The 21,358-nt window shown below is 40.0% G+C and overlaps 1 protein-coding gene and 1 long non-coding RNA gene across 6 annotated transcripts in view; one reads left to right on the forward strand and one right to left on the reverse strand.

Annotated features, from left to right (window-relative positions):
* The first annotated feature begins 1,583 nt into the window (after window positions 1-1,583).
* On the forward strand, window positions 1,584-20,555 carry LOC131125245 (uncharacterized). Of its 2 annotated transcripts, XR_009128998.1 has the most exons (6): window positions 1,584-1,776; window positions 2,078-2,132; window positions 2,245-2,388; window positions 8,737-8,846; window positions 13,173-13,318; window positions 19,826-20,555. It is a non-coding gene; the product is annotated as an uncharacterized LOC131125245 (long non-coding RNA). The 2 variants fall into 2 exon arrangements; XR_009128997.1 differs by lacking the exon at window positions 1,584-1,776 and having other exon boundaries at window positions 1,841-2,132; window positions 19,826-20,554.
* kcnc2 (potassium voltage-gated channel, Shaw-related subfamily, member 2) overlaps window positions 4,650-21,358 on the reverse strand; it is a 52,289-nt gene continuing 35,580 nt past the window's right edge. The window contains exons 2-5 of one of the 4 annotated variants that reach the window (XM_058066585.1): window positions 14,313-15,246; window positions 13,146-13,316; window positions 9,850-9,941; window positions 6,516-6,578 (exon numbers count right to left, since the gene is read on the reverse strand). In XM_058066585.1, the coding sequence (XP_057922568.1) occupies window positions 6,516-6,578; window positions 9,850-9,941; window positions 13,146-13,316; window positions 14,313-15,246 (1,260 nt within the window). Of the gene's footprint in view, window positions 5,355-6,515; window positions 9,942-13,145; window positions 13,317-14,312; window positions 15,247-21,358 lie in introns of those variants that run through there. The other 3 variants (XM_058066584.1, XM_058066583.1, XM_058066582.1) reach the window with 3 other exon arrangements.

Below are 21,358 nucleotides of genomic sequence, written 5' to 3' on the forward strand. Positions count from 1 at the left end.
ATGGTAATGGTAATGGTAATGGTAATGGTTTTATTTCATTTGAACATGCATCAGATTCCAATTGAGTGCATCCCATAATCAGTTCCCAGTTCCACATGTCCAAAAGGAGTAGGAAGAAGCAAAGCTTATTAAATCCTACCCCTCCATCTGGTACTTTTACAATCACTAACTGTTACATTTGTTCACTTCCTGCTTTCCATAATACAGTTTAAGGTTTTTTTTTTTGTTTTTAAATTTTTTTGTCCCGTACCAAAGTACTCGGTGATATGAGCATCCAATGCCATAATGGGTACCATAGTGCGTGTCAATATAGTGATATATATAGCACATCATGACTGGTTCAAGACTCTTCATCCTTGTATTTAGCAAACATCAACTGCTTGTATTGTTTCTTGAATTGGCTCATCGTTGTGCATTGTTTGATTCCCTTACTCAATCCATTCCATATTTGATTCCGCATACTGAAATGCTATGGCATTCATTTTCTACTGCTTGTCCTCACCAGGGTCGTGGAGGTTGCTGGAGCCTATCCCAGCTGTCTTGGGGCGAGAGGCGGGGTACATCCAGGACTGGTGGCCAGCCAATCACAGGGCACATATAGACAAACAACCATTCACACTCACATTCATACCTATGGACAATTTGGAGTGGCTAATTAACCTAGCATGTTTTTGGAATGTGGGAGGAAACCGGAGTACCCGGAGAAAACCCACGCATGCACGGGGAGAACATGCAAACTCCACACAGAGATGGCCGAGGGTGGGATTGAACTCAGGTCTCCTAGCTGTGTGGGCATGCGTGCTAACCACTCGACCGCCGTGCAGCCTGCTGGAGAACAGCATTCCTATAAAAAAAAAAGGTGGCTGTGCTTGGTGTTACAAACAATCCATTTAAATGGAAGTAGCGGTGATGATGGTTTCCACAGCCAAACCAGTTGAGAACCACTGCATAGGAGCTCCAATTATCTCCCCAGTTTGGATATTTCACCTTTTACCATATGTTGCATGTACAGTAAAGTCTCGTTATATCGATATTGTCGGGAGTCGGAAAAAATATCGATATAACCGGACTGTCGATATATCCGATCCTGCGCCGAACTGCATTAAAAGTGGGCAATAATGCACTCGACATTGTTCTATAGTATAGAACTATAGTATAGAACAATGTCGAGCAGCTTAAATCAATCTTTGCTTAAGGATTTCAATACCAAAAAAGAACACGGCGAACGGCTGCTATACAGTCAACTTTATTTTTCACACTTCCACCACCAGAGCACAGCACACACACCGATTCCCGCACTTCCTGGTTCACAGGTCATGCTCAACCCGCCCCACATAGCTGGCCAAAGACATGCCTGCAACAGAAGAACCAACTGCGTTCGTGGTTTCTCTCGTGTGTATAGAATAAAAAGATATCTGAATACAACACAATTAAATACATGTATTTGCACGCTTGTGTCTTCGTTGGAATAGGTGTGTATGCCATGTCAGTCGGTTCTTCTGTTGCAGGCATGTGTTTGGCCAGCCCCTATGTGGGGCGGGTTGAGCATGACCTGTGAACCAGGAAGTGCGGGAATCGGTGTGTGTGCTGCGCTCTGGTGGTGGAAGTGTGAAAAATATAGTTGACTGGAAGCAGCCGTTCGCCGTGTTCTTTTTTGGTATTGAAATCCTTAAGCAAAGATTGATTTAAGCTGCTTTTGTATCGATATAAGCAGACCAAATTGGCTGGCGGGAGATGAAAAGGGCATTGTAGGAACCGGATTATCATAATAACCAGGTATCGTACTAACGGAACTAATTTTATCATAAAAGACTAGAAATTTGCTGGGAAATGAAAATAGTATCGTAATAAGCAGTAATTCGTTATAACCGATATCGATATAACGAGACTTTACTGTATTTGCATGACATGTTATTAATACGGGCTGCTAATGTTTACAGAGCAACTGTACTATATATTTCCGGGCTGTGAAATGATTCATAAATCCCACTTTTCCAAGGAATTAACCATGATTAGGCACCAGCTGAATCAAATCAATCAATCAATCAAAGCCGAACGTCCCTCCCCTTTTATGCAGCACACACGCACAAATGAAGTAAAGCAGGAAACTGTTCATTAAAAGATAAGTTTATGTGAGTATTTCACATAGTATTTACCGTCATACACATTGTTTTTAACATGATTTGCAGTGTGTCATCTTTTTTTTTATAAATTATCTGACATAATGGTTCTTTTTTTTTTCAGCATGCAATTCAGAATGCCAAGGAAGGCGTCACAAATGGTCATTTTTCCCCAACAAAACATAGAAAACGGATCTGAAAAGCTTGTGACGCATTTGAAGACACGATGGAAAAAAAGCACAGCGTAGGACTACCATGACTTTTACAGGTAAGACACAAAAATACATGTTCTGGATTCAAGAAAATAAACAGCTTTTTTTTTTTTTTTTGTAAAGTTACAACATTCTAAAAATACACAACAACGGTACTCCTTTGTCCATTTGAAGAGTAAAGCAGCGTGTGTACTACACAAGGAGGATTGTGGGTAGAAACACATCAACGACGCCACCTGACGAGTCTTCTTTCTGCTGAATTCACAGTGTGGATCGGCACTACTCCGTTAGCGGTAGCTTGTTTCTCAGATGACCGCGTTTATTCTTGCAAACGTTTCTCAAGCGACGCACTTCCGTACTCGCACTTAAACGCCTTTTTAGTGCATAAGTGCGTTTAGAGTGAGAAGAACGGGCAAAATGCACTGCACTGTCGGTAGCCTACACTCAAAACGGTCAAAATGGTGAGAGTCTCCAATGGTATACTTCTGTGAGTACACTTCAATGAGTGTATTGTGTACAGCGTGTACTTGGTTTGTGGGGGTGCTAATTTGTCCTGTTCCAAATCCATGACAGTACTCTTATTGAATACTTACTGAAAATGGCGCTAAGTCTCTCTTTTTAAATTGTGTTGTGTTGGTTCCTCCCTTTCCGTTACGTAGCCAAGATGGCGACATACATCACAATGGAGTGTGTTGTCACTACCTGGATGTGGGCAGTGGTTCAGCATTTGTTTTCTGTGCTGTAAACTACAAATATTTTTGATAACTTGTAATATTTTGGGATGTCCGATATTGTATTTTTTGCCGAAAATGTATATGCCGATATGAGTAACATGACATATCGCCTGTGGTGGAATGAACACATACTAGTATGTGTTGTATACAGCATTTTTAAAATTAAATATTGGTTTTCATGATGGGGGGGGGGATATATCACATTTTTATACTGATATCAGGCCAATATTTATCGGTACAGATAATCGGACATCCCTAACAATAATAGTTTGGTGGCCCTATCTACTTTTTTTAAGAGCTCAGGCTACATCTCTGCCATTTTAACACATTTAATTACCTAGTAATTAAATGTAATTTAATTACTTATAATTACAATTCATTATTAATAATGATTATAATTAATTATCACTGTTATAGTTGTAAAACAATATATATTCATTATTGTTTTGTTTATGTTGTGGGATCGTTGTTTAGACATTTTGACAAATTATTAATTAATTCATTTTCTCCCGCTTATCCTTAGCCTGCGCGCTAACCACTTGACCGCCGTGCAGATTTTGGCACATTATATATGCCTAAATTTGTGTCACGGTGAAAGTTGTTTGAAATGTATCTTTTCACAAAAAACTTTTTTTGTTGAGAAATGATATTTTGCTGACACTTACGTCCTGCTGCTAATTACTGAAGAACGAAAAAAGGTAGAAACTAACTTATTTTTTGGTATATACAATGTGTATATACAGTAAACCTCGGATATATCGGACTCGGATATATCGGAAATTCGCTCACAACGGACAGATAAAAAAGAACCAATTTTTCTGTAATGCATTTCCAATAAAAATTCATTGCATATATCGGATTTTTTATAACGGATTTCGCCTATTTCGGACAAAATCTCCAGTCCCGTTCCAATGCATTTCCATTAAATTTCCCTGGCATATATCGGATGGCCGCATCGTGGCGCTCCGATTCGCCGAATCGTGACAGGCCGCTATACGACGTCATTTGCAGCGTTTGCAGCGTTGCCTGCGCGTCCAGGTACATTGGAAACATAGTCAAGGAAGTGCCTTTTTATAACGGATAAAATCCCATTCACGCATATACCGGATATAAATCCCATATATGCGTAAAACGGACATTTTCCGGTATACGCATATAACGGATTTCGCTTATATCGGACAAAACCAGTGGGAACAATTGAATCCGATATATCCGAGGTTTACTGTATGTATAGCCCAATAACACAATATTATGTCAGTCAAAATCATCAAAAATGACACGGTACTGAGAAGGACGGCTTTTAAAAAATAACCGGGTTTGAATGAGTTAATGATAACCAAGGTAGAATTGTACTTGCTTATTGAAGTGTACTGACAGAAGTATTGTATTTGACGGCCTTAGTGAGCATCGACCTTGTCTATTATCTTTCCACTCCGTTGTACAAACTGAAAGCGATAGTTTGGGTGCATGGCATTGCTACTGTGCAGTCATTCTAGTCCAAGTCCACTTTTTCAGCTTGATGAACTTCTGCTACACATTTGCCCAAAAGGGGGAAGGGGACATTTTTTTTGGAAGAATCTGTATTATGTTTTTTTTTTTTTTTTTTTTTTTTTTAAGCCACCACTGCGTCACAAGGAGTCGTCATTTGGTTTATATGAATATTTTGCAGCAATAATGCAGGGTATTTGCATGTTCAATTCCCAGTGGGTGACTTGGACAATGGCGGTTGCATCGGTGTGGGGGGGTGGGGGTAACTCTATCAATGAGACCACCTAGTTGACAATTTCAAAATGTGACCAATAGGTTACAAACATACAATAACACACAGCAGAGCATTTAAACCTAACAAAAGCAGAGATGTCACACTTTTTTTTTTCAATTTAGCACAGTGGTCTCTCTATAGGGTATACGTATACTGGATGCAGGGTTTCATATATGAATACACTCAAAGTGCCTCAACGAATACACTTATTGCAAAAAAAAAAGGGGGGGGGTACAACAGCAACATAAGTGATTGAGTGTCACGGTGCAACTTAGCGACCAAACAGCCTTTTTAACCAAATGTGCTGTTTTTTGGGGTGACTTATTTACAGGAGCGAGAGCTACACAGAAGTCCTGTTTTCATTCTCCTGTCTTGTTCAGGATTAAATGCTTATCATAGTCCTCCTGGGTGGGTTCGGTTCCTCCTTTTGCGTGCCGAGCAGCAGTCTGCTAGTGGTTTTTTCGTAGATTCCGTCCTTTATTGTCCTGTAGGAGTGGCTGGAATGCCTCCAAATGGGGTCTTCCCACTGCAACAGGTCCTCATATTGTTATACAGTCTCATCCTGCTGGTCGTTCAAACAGGAAATGAATTGGCTAAATAACATGTCACATCCTGTCTCCGTCAAGCATCATTTCGGAACACCTTGTCGTGCACACCATGCGCACAAATGACGCGTTTTATTGTATTCTTGTAGATGGAAGTGATTCAATAATTTAGTCGATATACAAAGAGTATTTATTTAAAATATTTCACTTTACGACTGGCATCGTGATGACGTCAGAATGGTTTTGTCTGTAGTCGCGTACCTGTTGCTTGTCATGTCAAAGTTAATGCACGTGAAAATTATGACTAAAAAAAATTATATAACTATGTGACTAAAGTTTGAAATGTAATACGGAGTAGTATTATGAGAAAAGTTGTCATAATATTAGGGAAAAAAAAGTGGAACATGGGAAAAAGTTGAAAATCTGCCAAAAAAACAGTACTCAAGAAAAAAAAATTGATTATGATAAACGTCATACTAAAGGAGAACAAAGGTTTTCCAAAACCTCGGGTAAAAGTTTGTATTTTAGAGAAAAATCAGATTATGTGCTTGGGTATGAACGGCAATAACCGGAGTTTTATGATAATAATGTATGCTGTGACATCACACGTGCCACCTTTGTTTACATTAGAAACAACATGGCTGCCGGTCAGAACTGTGTTGGTTATAGCTATTTTTGAGCGACCTTTCCTTGCTTGTATTTGCAAGCCCAAATATTTTAGCTCCACTTTAAAGAACAGAGGCAAAGAATCATTGTTAGGTCGGCCATCTTTGCTCAAATAACCATTCCACGTCCGAGGCATCCTCCTCCGACGCCAACTTGCTTTAGTAAGATTCCCAATCAACATTTTCTTGAGATTGTGTGGACACTATTTAAAAAAAATATGCTGCTACGTGTGGACAAGGCCTAAGATTGACAAAGATTTGTTGACATAAGCGAAACTGAAAGCAGGTCCAACCCGTATTTGGATGGCTCTTATCGATTATTGAATTACCTCCATCTTTTTTTTTATTGCTATAACCAAAACGGTCAACTTTAGGAGCGAATAGCTGAGTGATTTCTTCGCTGAACCCATGCAGAAGGGTTACCTGTTTGTTTTGGCGGTGCCCCCCCCCCCCCCCCCCCCCCCCCACTCCAAGCCATTAAGATAGAACGCCACGCTCTGCTTGTGTGAAACCAGTAAACACCATCTCTTTGCAGTTCTCTAAGACTGAACAACCAGAAACATACGTACAGCTTTGCTGGTACAAGTGAAGCACTCAGCTATTAGAATATTGGAATATATTGGAATATACAATCCTGGTCGGAATTTTAAGACCAGTTGAAAAATTGCAAGAATTCCCATTTTGCACTAAAAGTTTTGAGAAAGGAATTAATTGCAAAGAACCATTAAAGTGAATAGGCTGATCAAAAGTTTAAGTCTGCAGCCTTTAAAAGGTCTTTTCAAGGTCTTGTCTCCTTGTTTTATTCCCCCGATGGCAAAAAATGTGACTGTGACAGCCCTGATGGCTTCCAACGTTACTGGCACGACAACAAGATCCACCTTTCCGCAAGGCAAAGTGAAAGGGGGCGCCATCATGATCTGCAATGCTTTATTCCTTCAGTGGAACAATGGAGCATTGGGTTGTGCAGGGGCGTCAAACGGCAGTTGGCAATGTGGAGATGTTGCAGATGTTGCATCCCTCATGACTGAAGGCCCTCGTTTGTGTGGTAGTGATGCTTCTGCAACAGGACAACGTTGCAGTTCACAATGGCCACCAAGCAAAGGACTTCTTCCATAGGTTCACTCTTTTGGAGCATCCTGTGTGTTCCCCTGATCTACGTCCTATTGAGAATATTTGGGGACGGCAAAGGAATTTGACAAAAATGGACATTAAACTTTCGATCAGCTGATGAACAGCCTATTTCACTTTAATGGTTGTCTTTTTCTTTTGTCTCAGTCCCATTTCTTTTGAAGATTCTACTTGAGATCCAACAGTGCATAATGCAAATTCTAGCCATTTTTCAACTGGTGTTAAAATTTTGATCATGAGTGTATATACAGCCATGGTGAAATGAAAATACATCCTCTTTCAAGGTTGTATGTATCAGGACATAATACATGGAGTATCAGTGGAGTTGCACCTTTCCACATGTTGTTTAACAATTGTTCATAATGTAACATGTAAAGTGTTATCATTTTTATTATATTTATTATTATTTAACCTCAATTAACCCATAAGAACCCAATTTAAATGTTCCACAATATCTCTTTATGCAACTCCGTGCTTCTTTTTAAACATCATTTTGGAGCGGTTGTCACGTGACGAGTCATGTGACGATGCTAAGCAATGACGACCCCAAAACGGCTGTCTGGTAAGCTAGCTCATTTCCAGAAGCATTTTTAGCCATATAAAGTTATTTTTATTAACCCGTTCAACCACTATAATGCTTCAATAAGGTGTCAAATATGACAGTTCTTACCCTATTACTTAAATGAATTGATTTGAAACACTTGCTACTCATAGCAGAAATGCTAATAATGCTAATAATGTCAATGGATATGTTCTATGTGATTTAATACAAAGTACATTTGTGCTACACAAGTTGAGTTATTTTCAAATAAGGATTACATTTACCATAAACATTGTTACATATATGTACACCACACATCTTTGCTGTAAATTATTATTAGAAAAAACATCACAACTTATATCTCATCTTGTCTTATCTGTATATGTATATCCCCCCCATCATTTGACTTTAAGCACAAATAGGTCTGGGTTCTTATAGGTTGAAAATGTCCTGATGTGTAAAACCTTATAATTAAGAGGGTTTACTTTCTGTGTGCCTTGTGTTGTCTCCCCGTGCAAACCATAGCTTGCGGACAACAATGGCTTCCGAGTGAGTCCATGCAAAAAGACGGCCATGTGAAGAGTGACAGACTGTGTGCTTGTGTCAATGACAAATTGCTCCATGTCAACACCCATTCCTCCAATCCACATCCCAAATACCAAGAGAAAAATACACTATCATGAATGTCCTACTGTGTACAAGTCACATGTTGCGGTGTGATGTTACTTCACCAGGCCATACTGTAATATGTAACATACTGTACATGTTCAAGTCCGTCTAGTCATTGCGTCCGGTGTGCATATTTTCATACTGCAGTGGAACCCGTTTAAGTCGGTCCCGGTTATGTCGACGAACTCAAGTCCTCTTATTACTAAAACGTTGACATCCAAAGTTGTATTGCTAACTTTATGATTATTGCTAAGCCGCTAATTTGGCATTTACTCCTCTTTACTATACTTTTAAATTGTAAATAATTAATTTTCTTTTGATAACTAGAAATATAAAGTGATTTGATGTTGCTATCTGCAGGGGGACAAAGAGGGCTACAGCTATGGAGCCAGCAGAGGGTGCTGTCTCCCAAGTCAAGTCTCACAACATTTTCCAGCAGGAAGATGCTTTGAAAAGACGTGATGTTGAAGGTAAGGTGTCGGCCGATAGCAGGGCAGATATAGACAAAATATCATAGACGTTTATACTTACGGACAATTTGGATTTGCCAATTAATCTAAAATGCATTTTTTTGGAATGTGGCAGGAAACCGGATAACTTTGTGTTTTAGTGTCAGCACCTTCCATAGAACAATGGCATGAACAGAGTGAGCCCTTTTGACAGTCTCACTGTCTCTGTAAGTGGAGGTGGGGCCGGTAGAATATAAACTGCAATACTATATTGTCAAATACTTATGTCTAAACATCTTTTATGTGTACTATATTGGGTAAAAGAGTGTAATGGTGACTATCGGGGTGTTATTTCATGTCTTGAGGACTCTAATAGTGTTAAAAAAAAATCCCATTTAAACAGGTTTTTTAATGCTCTAACAATAAAATCTTCTATTTATACTTCACGGAAATTCACTTATCACGGTCGGTTCTGGAACTAATTAACTGTGATAAACAAGCATGACCGTAAATGGCCAGCAATGGCTCTTTTTGAGTTTGATTTCCATCGTGTCGACAACTGCTTATGATGACGTCAGTCTGCCAATCTGAGGGGCGTCGACTTAAACGAGTTCCACTGGACCACACACTTCAACGTTAAAATGGAAGCACACATTTTCCCTCACAACTTCTAATATCCCTGATTGTCCTTTTTTTATTATGAAATGCTATGGCTGCTACTTTGAAAGCCACCACTTATAGTTGTTTTTATTGCACAGTCTGAAAATGTGACATAATAAAAGAAGGAATAAGACACAGGAGAACCGACAAGGGTGATAGCCAAGCACAGTCAGGCTGTATAGTCAGTAGATTCGTCTTTGCTACAAGGTTAAACACTAAACCACGATATCATAGACCATAGTTCAGGTAACATAGCAAAGAGTGGATCGTAGGATATGGATCGGGTTATGCAAAAAGAGTGCTGGACTTCTTACAGGATGGAGGGAATAGGGGAACGGGAGCGCCGCAGCGGGCAAGGTGATCCATAGGGTGAGGTCACGGGAGAAAACCTCAGGGCGTTACCAGCCATGCCAGTCATGCCAGCTATGTTGTTTAAGCTCCGAGATTTCTCGTAGCCTTCGGATGGGACGAGACAGAGAGGTGATGAAGGTGGTGGTGGTGGTGGTGGTGGTTGTGCAGGAACGGGACATGAACACACACAGGCAGGCAGGCAGGCACGCGGGCAGGCAGGCGGGCAGGCAGGCAGGCAACCATCCAAGTCCAAGTCGAGGCGAGTAAACCATGGCAAGATAGGAGACAGGAGTGAAACAAAGCAACTGTCATAGGCCGTGTCTCAATTGGCACACTTCCGTACACACCGAGAATTTAACCTTCAGTAGTCGCCATCTTGGCTACGTAGCGGAAAGGTTGGGACTCACTTGAACTAACGACAGGTGAGGAGCAACATGTAGTGAACAGAAGAAGCGCCTAAACATCACGATTATGGACGCTAAGGTTGCGATGACGGTAATGGGTTGCACTCAGGAAAGTATACTTCATAAAGTGTACTCATGGAAGTATTTCATTTGAGACACAGCCATATACTTTAGTGCAGTGATTTTCAACCACTGTGCCGCGGCACACCAGTGTGCCTTGAGAAATTATCCAATATCACTTTTTATTAATCATCATTTGCAAATATGTCAAAATCCACGTATACGTGGACCCAAATATTCCAATTGCATTTGGTTTATTTGCTCAAACTGAAAGAATTTAACCTTTGTATACACCTCATTCCGAAAGAATAGTGCCAATCCCAATGAATATATAATGGGATTAACAGGGGTGGAATATTCCTTTCCCCAATCCGATTGCGGTATCTTGTCGCCGCTCAAACGGAAAGTTGTCAGACTGCGTTCTTCTGTTTCTGTTGTTTTGGCAAGCAGCTTTCGTGTACATTAGCGCCATCTGTGGAACACAATCTAAACTAGGGGTCGGGAACCTTTTTGGCTATAAGAGCCATGAAGACCAGATATTTTAAAATGTGTATCTGTGAGAGCCATATACATTTTTTTTAAACATTGAATGCAATAAAATGTGTGCATTTTTATGTAAGACCAACAGTTTTAGATATAATGGGCTCTAATTACGTAGACCAGGCACACTACCCCACGCCAATGGGGTGTGGCCAGCATACTTTTGTGAGCAGCGCAGTGTCTAATAATAAATCAAATACTTGCTGCCATTAATACAACTTCTGCTGCTGCATGGTTTTGCACCGTACTCCGTATATTTAATTCTTTTGGCCATCTTCATCAGAAGCTATTTTTATATTTCTATTAGCTATTTGACTAAAGGAGGAAAGTTTACATTTACATGTTGACATCTCAATGACCGAGGTAGACTACCGCATTATCCAGTAATAATCGAGTTTTGGTGTTTGACCAGGAAAATATCATCAGGAAAGATGGATATGGTCGGCCGTATTGCAGTAGAAAATAGATGGACGAATTAAAATGCATAAGAAAGTTTTGATTTTTAATATTATTTTTAACAGTGATTTCTGTGATGTTTACTTTAAAATGTTAGCAAAAATACATTTTTATTGTGGTAAGAAATGCTTGAGAGCCAGATACAGTCATCAAAAGAGCCCTACCTGGCTCCCGAGCCTGATCTAAACCCTTCTATACGCCATTCGTAAGTCCATAAATCAAAAGAAAATATATATATCTATATAAAACATGTACCGAGTTGAATTATAAAATATTAGCAAGATTGAATTTGATCCTTTCCTGGTGAAATTTATCATATCGCATGCTCAGATATGACGTAACACGCAGCTCCAGACGTTCTTCACTTTTAAAAATGGAGGCCAGCAATCGGCACTGGACTGATACGGAAACTTTGTTTTTGATCCAAACTAAATTTCAAGACTGGACAAACGAAAAACTGGCAATACGGAATTATTCCAACAAAGAACAACTCGGAAGTTTTACTACAAACGCCCCATTGACTATTCCGGTTGATTATAGCGACGCATGTAGACAAGAGATTGGAATATTCCTTTCCATGGATACCATTGTTTCCGGAAAAGTCATTCGGAAAAAGAAAAACTCCTCATGTAAACATGGCTACTGTGGAGTGTCCGTAGTGTAAAGACTGGCAGAGCAATGTAATATCGCTCCGTGTGGCAACACCTAGCTCGTTCCTCCTATAGACTTAGTGATGTTTTCCAATGTAAAAAAACGTGCCGTGGCTCAAAAAAGGTTGAAAAACACTGCTTTAGTGTATGGTGAGTACATGGCCAGCATATCCGTCACCATGACAACGTTGCTGGCTTAGTTGGGAGCAGGGAAAGAACAACTCAAAACTTCTGAAACTTGACCGAAAAGGCTTGCTAGGGGACTCGGTATGATGCTTAGCAGCTTTAGGTGAACAAATGACTTTTGAATGGATATTCCGTGACTTTTGCTGTACATTTTAATCCCATCTGTGCTTCCATAAAGTTGTCTGTTTCTCACTAACATAGCTAACAAGTGTGTATGTGTTATTATTAATTAGATTTTTTTTAACCATTCTTCCTGTAGGGTGGAATAACATACATCTTCAGTGACTTAAGTTCACAATTTGACATTTATTTTGTTTTTGCTCTACTTTAAAAACAGGATCCAGCCCTATTAATTCGCAACCAAAGACGTATTTATATACGTTTTTATCAACCCGACTGCTCGCTCCCAAAGATGTATTTACTGAATATTGGACTGAATAATAAACATACAAAGGTTAATTCTTTCATTCTTGCCAAACTAGGGGGCTGGAAAGATTTAGTTTTATGCGACGACAGCAGTTTTTGTGCAGCTCAAAATGTTGGTGAAATTCCGAATTCCCAGTTTAGCATATTTACAGCTATTATTTACATACAGAAGAGTTTTTTTTTTACATATATCTGCTGCAAGTGTACGAGACTAACCTCTCTCTGTGTGAGCGGTCTGCCTATTAGCTGCTGGCTGGTGGACCCGAACCATTAATTTTCATCAGTGAATTTTTAACAAGTTTAAACACCCTTACAGCAACATCTACTCGTATAACCCTAATCGGGGTTTAAATATTCATACTGATAGATTTTAAAGCATTAGTCTATTGCTTTGACGACTTTACAATTTAAGACTTTAACCTGCTACTCAGAAATCAATCTGTATTACTTTCTGTTTCTATTCTCCATATCATACGTCTTATGGTTCAGTTTCTTATTCTGTATGGAACATTTGTATGTACTGTACACGACACCCAAAATGGGCTCAACATTGATAGAGAACTAAAGTGTAGGTAATCTCCATATACCTGTTTTTCCTATGCCTCCGTCTGCAGGGCAGTTATAGTCACTAGCAGCAAGTAGAAAACACGTCCCACCACTCCGGCGGTCTTGTTCCCGGGTGCTGGATCTTCGCATGGGGACCCTTTCCTCTGTTGACGTGGTCAGGTCACTGCCGCCGCTGCAGTCCGCCGACACAACTGTGAGTAATAACGTCAAACATTGTGAGACTTTGAGGTTTATCTACATTGCAGCAGGCAGAGCTTTTTTAAAAAGCTGTTTATAAAATTATTACCCTTACTCTTTTGATCAGTGCAAAAAAATATATACTTTATATACTTCAAAAATCTCACACAGTACACATTTCCCACTGCATTTTTCGTATTCCAGCAGGTTGATTTATGTCATTATTCATTAATACCAAAGTAGTGTAAGTATATAAAAAAATCCTTTTATTATTGCACACTGTCCTTATGTCAAACATACCATAATTTCTGGTGTATAAACCGCTACTTTTTTCACACTTTCAACTCTAAAACTTGTACAGTGATGCGACTAATTTACGTCTAAACTACATTTCCCATGATGCTTAGAGTGCCGCTTCCGCAAGTAGTGACGTGGACGAGTGAGGTAGAAGCTAATATCATATGAAGTCAATGAACTCATGCAACCCGTTTTGAACTGATGTAGAATGATTCCGCTTCTGTTAGCCTGCTGGAACCACCAACCATCAGCTATCACCAACTGGTTTTAAAAAGCCATGCATACAGCATGCTGAAGAGAATGGTTCAAGCTCAATGGCTAGTTTGTTTCGGGACAAAAGTGACTGAGTGACTGACAACGTGTGTGATGAAGGAATTATCAAGGTGTTCAATTGTGATGCAGAAGACAACTTTAGTGGTTTTACCTCTCAGAAGGAAGAGGACAGCGATGAATGACTATTCCGTTAGGGTACTGTTTAACTAGCCGTATACCGTACATACTATGTTTGTAAAAAAAACATTAATTTAATCAAAAGTTCAACATCTTAAACTGAACCTGTAACATGTTCCACTGTATAAGAAATGTCAGAGTACATTACCGACCGTAACAGAGTATCCTGTAGAAAAAAATTCGGAAAAGTCCCTTTGGGTTTATTCTCGCTATACAGTAACACAAAAGTGTTTTAAAACAACAAATGTTGCCCTTCATTTTACCTGAGCGGTTGCGTTCAAGTACCCTGCCCCCCTTGACGTGGCACAGGTCACCTTGAGTGCTGTTGCAGGTGGTGGTGAGCTCCGCCTTGCAGTAGGTAGGGGAGCCTCCCTGTACAATCTGGGGAATGTGTTTCTTCCGTTTCTTGGGCAGCTTCTGCTTGGCCATGGCCAGGGAGTAGTACATCCCAAAGTTGTTAACGATGACAGGCACAGGCATGGCTATCGTCAGCACTCCAGCCAAAGCGCACAACGCGCCCACGACCATGCCAGACCACGTCTTTGGATACATGTCGCCATAGCCCAAAGTGGTCATGGTTACCACAGCCCACCAGAAGCCGATGGGGATGTTCTTGAACTTGGTGTGGAGGCTGGCCGTGGGATCATTGGGCTTGGCGCCGATGCGCTCAGCATAATAGATCATGGTGGCAAAAATTAACACTCCCAACGCCAGGAAGATGATTAGCAGCAGGAATTCATTGGTGCTGGCCCTCAATGTGTGGCCCAAAACTCGAAGGCCCACAAAGTGACGGGTAAGTTTGAAGATACGCAAAATACGAACAAAACGCACCACCCTGAGGAATCCCAACACATCCTTGGCAGCTTTAGAGGAAAGGCCACTGAGGCCTACTTCCAAGTAGAAAGGAAGGATAGCCACAAAGTCGATGATATTGAGCACGCTCTTGATAAATTCCAGTTTGACCGGGCAGAAGGTCACGCGAACCAGGAACTCGATGGTAAACCAGAAGACGCATACACCTTCCACGTATGTAAGAGCTGGGTCAGTCTCGATCTCGTACTGCGGTCCCACGTCCGGCAGGCTGCTGTTCCGCATCACCTCCGTCTTGTTGATGATGGTGTTGAAAGCCTCATGGGTCTCCAAGCAAAAGGTGGTGATGGACACCAGGATGAAGAACAAGGATGCAAAGGCGATAAACTGCAGCAAAAGGGAAACGAGAGAGACATTTTAAAGAAGTGAAACAAGTATGATCTCATATTACAGTTTAGTGAGACCCTCACAAGAAAATAATTTTAATAAATCATTAACTCTTGGCGGGAGGGCGTAAACACAGACAAGTTTAATCAACAGGCTTCAATTTAAAGTGCCTCCAGAGAAAGACGCAATCTATTAGCAAGTGGAACAAATAAACACGCATGAACCAGGGGAATATAGACATAGTTATAATATACTTCCAACAATTGTTTGGATGGAAGCTTAGTGGAAAGTGGACATGCAGTTTCAGGATCGCCAGGAATCTAATCTGTTGGGAAATTCAATTAAACAGCAGACTAAAAAAAAAACATTCATTACTTGGCCAATTGTTCGGTTTCAGTGAATTTTTATTTATTAAACCAGGGGTGCTCATTAAGTCGATCGCGAGCTACCGGTCGATCGCGGAGGTCGTACTGGTCGATCGCTGGTCGATCGCGGCGTGACATTAAAAAAATATCATCCCAGCATCAATGCCGTCACTTGATTGACATACAGGGCAGCCATTCAGATGACAACTGAATGTTGCCCTTCGGGCGACCAATCAAATCAAACAACGTCTCTAAGTGCAGCAGAACTTACGATGTCAGCCTATCATCCATCCCTGTTACTTGATTGACATACAGGACAACCAATCAGATGACAACTGAATTTTGACCTTTAGGTCACCGCTCATGCGTAAACAACGATGCAAAGTGCTAAGCTAGTCGGCGAATTGCGTCAGATTTTAAAGCCCTCGCTAAAGTTTATGGTCACTAAAATGAGCGAAGGAGCTGAAAACTGGACCAAGTAAAAAGGCAAAAAACATATGACTTCCATACGGATATGGAATATTATACGGATATTATGATACGGATATTATCCATGACTGATAAACATTTGGAAGTGTGCTTGAGGCTGGCTATCAGCAGCTACTGTCCGGACTATGCATCCCTGGCTGGTTCAATTCAGTGCAAGTCATCAAAGTAAACTCAGGTAATTACAAAACATTTTAATAGTTAATTATGTGTGTTTTGCAATATTGGTTCATTTGGTTATGTAAGGTACATCAACATACATTGTACGTACAAATAATCCTCAATACATTTGAAAATAAATAGATGTTTTGCATTTTTGTAGTGGGTAGATCATTTTGACTCGGTCATTTTAAAAGTAGCTCGCATGCTGAAAAAGTGTGAGCACCCCTGTATTAAACCCTTGAGGTGTTAGGGGATTATGAGTTAGGGCTAGGAGTTAAAGTCGGGGATAAGGTCCGGGGTTAAGGGTTTTAGTTATACAGAGATTATATTCAAAGCTCTCGTCTCATTTCTGGAAACCTACTCTATTGTTTTATTTAAAATCCTTTTGTATATTCAGGCAAAAACACAAAAAGGATGTTATTGTTTAAATAATTCTGGCTTTAACTGTAATTGTATTCCCGTGTAGTAAATGACCAAATCTCTACCGAAGTGTATGTTTATGTAAAAGGGAGCATAGTGAACACCGCATTAAAAAACCCAATGTCAGTACCTGTAAATATCAAATGGAAGTTCTGTGTTTAGTTTTTTTTTACGTCGTCTAAACAACTGCAAGACCAGATGAGCCGGCTTTGTCCACACAGACTATCGTGCGATATTCTAACCGCAATTAAACTGCATGTTTGGTATGCACAGAACACTCTCCCAGCGTACACAATTTAACTTTTAGCCCCTGGAATATTTGACCAAACTGACAAAGAGAGTGTTGTCTACTCGGCAGACAAAAAACCTAAGTTTCCTGCATCCATAAACACTGTGAAAAGGTGCAAGTTTGCGGGGGCTTTTTAAAGAGAATGATTATATTCCACGCCCAAACACACAAAGCCTATGACTAATTTAAAGACTGCAGAACCCAGTTCAAATAAAAGACACTTAGATGGAAAGTCAGATTACAACACTTCCACTTCGGTAGTACGCCATGGGCAGGTTTGGCCCCCGTCACGGTTAGCAGAATCCAGAAACGGTGCACTGTGAAGACGTCCTTGGCACGCCGTTCGGCCATGAATTGCTCTAATACACAAGCAGCTGTAAATAAACTGGACAGTAGCCGAGACTCAAAGTGTACTCCCACACCATATATCTTGAATATCTTAGTGATTAGTTGAATTCATGATAAGTCAGACCTGATTTAATTTATGAACAATGCTGTTATTGAAATAAATGTTGAATTATGTAAATACAGTAAACCTCGGATATATCGGACTTGGATATATCGGAAACTCGCTCACAACGGACAGATAAAAAAGAACCGATTTTTCTGTAATGCATTTCCAATAAAAATTCATTGCATATATCGGATTTTTTATAACGGACTTCGCCTATTTCGGACAAAATCTCCAGTCCCGTTCCAATGCATTTCCATGAAATTTCCCTCGCATATATCGGATGGCCGCATCGTGGCGCTCCGATTCGCCGAATCGTGACAGGCCGCTATACGACGACGTCATTTGCAGCGTTTGCAACGTTGCCTGCGCGTCCAGGTACATTGGAAACATAGTCAAGGAAGTGCCTTTTTATAACGGATAAAATCCCATTTACGCATATACCGGATATAAATCCGATATATGCGTAAAACGGACATTTTCCGGTATACGCATATAACTGATTTCGCTTATATCGGACAAAACCAGTGGGAACAATTGAATCCGATATAGCCGAGGTTCGGCACGGTGGTCGAGTGGTTAGCGCGCAGACCTCACAGCTAGAAGACCAGGGTTCAATTCCACCCTCGGCCATCTCTGTGTGGAGTTTGCATGTTCTCCCCGTGCATGCGTGGGTTTTCTCCGGGTACTCCGGTTTCCTCCCACATTCCAAAAACATGCTAGGTTAATTAGCCACTCCAAATTGTCCATAGGTATGAATGTGAGTGTGAATGGTTGTTTGTCTATATGTGCCCTGGGATTGGCTGGCGACCAGTCCAGGGTGTACCCCGCCTCTCGCCCAAAGACAGCTGGGATAGGCTCCAGCACCCCCCGCGACCCTCGTGAGGAAAAAGCGGTAGAAAATGAATGAATGAATGAATGAATATCCGAGGTTTACTGTACTATGTTAGTTCCAATGTTAGATCCAAGATTAGCTAGGTTTGATTATGTCCACACGAGTCCTACCATCCGAGGGATGTCAGCATAAGCAGATTCAGTTGATAAATCAATTGACCGCCCCCCCCTCACACACACACAATAACACTTTCTTTTGTTTGTTAATTTGGGTTGTCTTCCTGTCAAAGAAAATCAACATGTTTTCTTAGGAGCCGTCTTATTGCGGCAAACAAAGTCAATGTGATCTTCAAATGTCAACTTGTAATGCAGCGCTCAAATTTAGTTTGTCGCTAAATCAACATAAAAGCTTTGCGGAGACAAGGCACAACAAAGCACTTAATTATATTACATATTGTCTATGCAATGCGCCAGTTGTTTCCTTGACCCTTTTTAGACGGCGGTGAAGGGGAAAGTGACGGGCCACGTCCTTTTTGTTTATTCATGCTGCACTCGCTTGAAGTCACATTGAAGAGGACGAGACCGCATCATGGAGACCCAGATGAATAAAGAGAGTCAGGCTTATTTGACAGAGAAACCGTTAGCTTTGATACCCGCTTAGGCATGCCGTGCGATGGTTTTGCCAGTCTGGAGGAGGGGAATGGTGCAAACTGGGATATGTGGGATATTTTTTTTTCCCACGTCCTAAAATTACACACTGGTTGAATCCAATATTATGTTGCAAAATTTAGCTGGATGACTCATTTAAGACTATTTAACTGCCAAGGAATTGACTTCCAGTCTCATTGTATGGAAGTTATAGAAGTTGCATTCGAAAAATAAAAATGTGTATGTGAATAACAGAAAAGAAAATAAGAATAAAAAGATGATTTGCAATAAATATGAAGATTAAAGATGATCAAGGAGATGAGTAACTATAAGAATAGAATATAGAATAAATAAAAATTAATACAAATATAAAATAAATTACAATAATCAAGGCTTGATTAAATTACTAAATATATAATATGAATAAATAAATATAGATATAAATAGTAGATGATAGAATATATAATATGTCTTATATATATTGCTTATTTATAAAAGATAAACATAAAAATGTAGGAGTAAATAATTTGTAGTTAAAATGAGTTTTAAAAAATGAACACATAAATAATACATAAATACAAAATAAAATCAAACAAGTAAATAATAATATGAGAATAAAAATTAATTTTAAAATAAGTGCAATGCATTATGGGATTGGAGCTTGAGGAGAAATATAGTATGATCTATATAACTTGTTTGACAACAAACAAGATTTAGAAATATAGCGAAGGCTCGGGACTAAAAAAAGAACGCATCCGAGACAGGAAGTGTCTCGACTCAGGAAGTGTGAGGCGACTAATGATTAGTCTGGTGTTTGCACAAACTCCCCAAACAAAAAGTGTGTTTTCATCAAACGCTGCGCTGCACGACTTCTCGTGATCAGCTGCCGCCATGGTAACGCTATCTTTTTTTTTTTTTTGACAGCTGAAGATGGTGAATTGGAAGTGTAGTGAGGAGAACATGGAGGCGGAGGGATGATGCGTGGCGGGGAAAAATGAGCAGTTTTGCTACATGACAAGGAAAAGAGTTTTCCCTTTTTTTGCATAGTTTTATGTACCAAGTATCATCTAATCACTCCTCAGTAGTAGTACTAGTTTTAATTTGATAACACAGTGGAACCTTGGTTAACATCCTGAGGTCCGACTGTAACCAAAACGAGCCCATTGCTAGTAATCGACGCGATGGGCGTCTCTCACAGTTATGAAAGTTAATAATCACAAGCATACAGTATGTAGTATTATACTCTCAAAGTGTGCAGTTACACAACAGCACATCTTGTAAAGCTTCTTCTTGCTGGGAAATGTTGAGTGAATTGACTTGAGACAGCACCCTCTAGTGGAGTCATAGCTGCAGCACTTTTTTCCCCCTCCTGCAGATAGTGCCATCAACACAGATGCATCTGCTGTGTGTGTGTGTGTGTACTAGTACAGTATGTGTGTGTATACACATTGAATATACAGTATTTGCAAATACCATATTATATCAATTTTTTTATTTTAAAAAAAGTATAACAAAGGGGGTTCCACATACAGTATTATATTATCATACAATTCCATATGACAGAAGAATTGCTGTTCCCCTTGTTGTCATGCCCCCCCCAAACACACACAGACACCCTGCACCCTTTCCTCATTATGCAGCCGTGCTTTGAGATGACAGCCAGCTCACTCGGGGGGGGGGGGGGGGGGGGCACAGCTAAATCCATATAGCTTCTGGCAGCCAATGGCTTTTCAGGGCTCCGAAAAGCGCCTATCAAAAACTTCTTGTTCACATTTGAATAATTCATTTTTGTTTGAAGTCGGTGTTTGAGGGGAAAAAAGGAAACTATGAAGAACTCTTCCAGCCACTGTCGACTTTATTTTACGTCTGCATAGGTCAAGAGAAAGGAAGATTTTGCACTAATGAAGGTGGAAAATAACACCCCGTTGAATTCTTCAACTCGCCCTCTTATTAGTTATTGCACATCCATGTTCTACCGCTTTTTGAAAAATCGGTCCGTTTATGTCGACATGTGTTTTTATCGCTAAGCAGTGTGAAACATCGCCAACCCAACAACTGTCTAGCATTAAAATCCGCATGCAGTGCCCTCAGCGCTAAATAAGCTTCAAAATAAAAGCAGGGCTGTTTTAGCAGCAACTAACGCATTGGCACCCATTTGAATTTTTTTTTATTGTTAGTCACATATATATATAAAAATGTCAGCTAAAAGTTCAACCAAACCAATTCAGTTTGGTTCAGTTCAAACTTGGGCTGCAACTACCGATTTTTGTAATAACCGATTGGTTATTTTCTTGATTAATCGAATCAGATTAAAAAAAATAATTTTTTTTTCAGAAAAAGATTTGAACTGACAGAGCAAATAAGTGGACAAACACCAGAGTGCCGCTTGAATTTTCTGTTAAAACAATATTAAATAATAAAACATCCAAATGTTTGTCAAATCGTTTCAATAACCAA

This window comes from Doryrhamphus excisus, chromosome 3 (assembly GCF_030265055.1).
Source record: "Doryrhamphus excisus isolate RoL2022-K1 chromosome 3, RoL_Dexc_1.0, whole genome shotgun sequence".
NCBI classification, from domain to species: Eukaryota; Metazoa; Chordata; class Actinopteri; order Syngnathiformes; family Syngnathidae; genus Doryrhamphus; species Doryrhamphus excisus.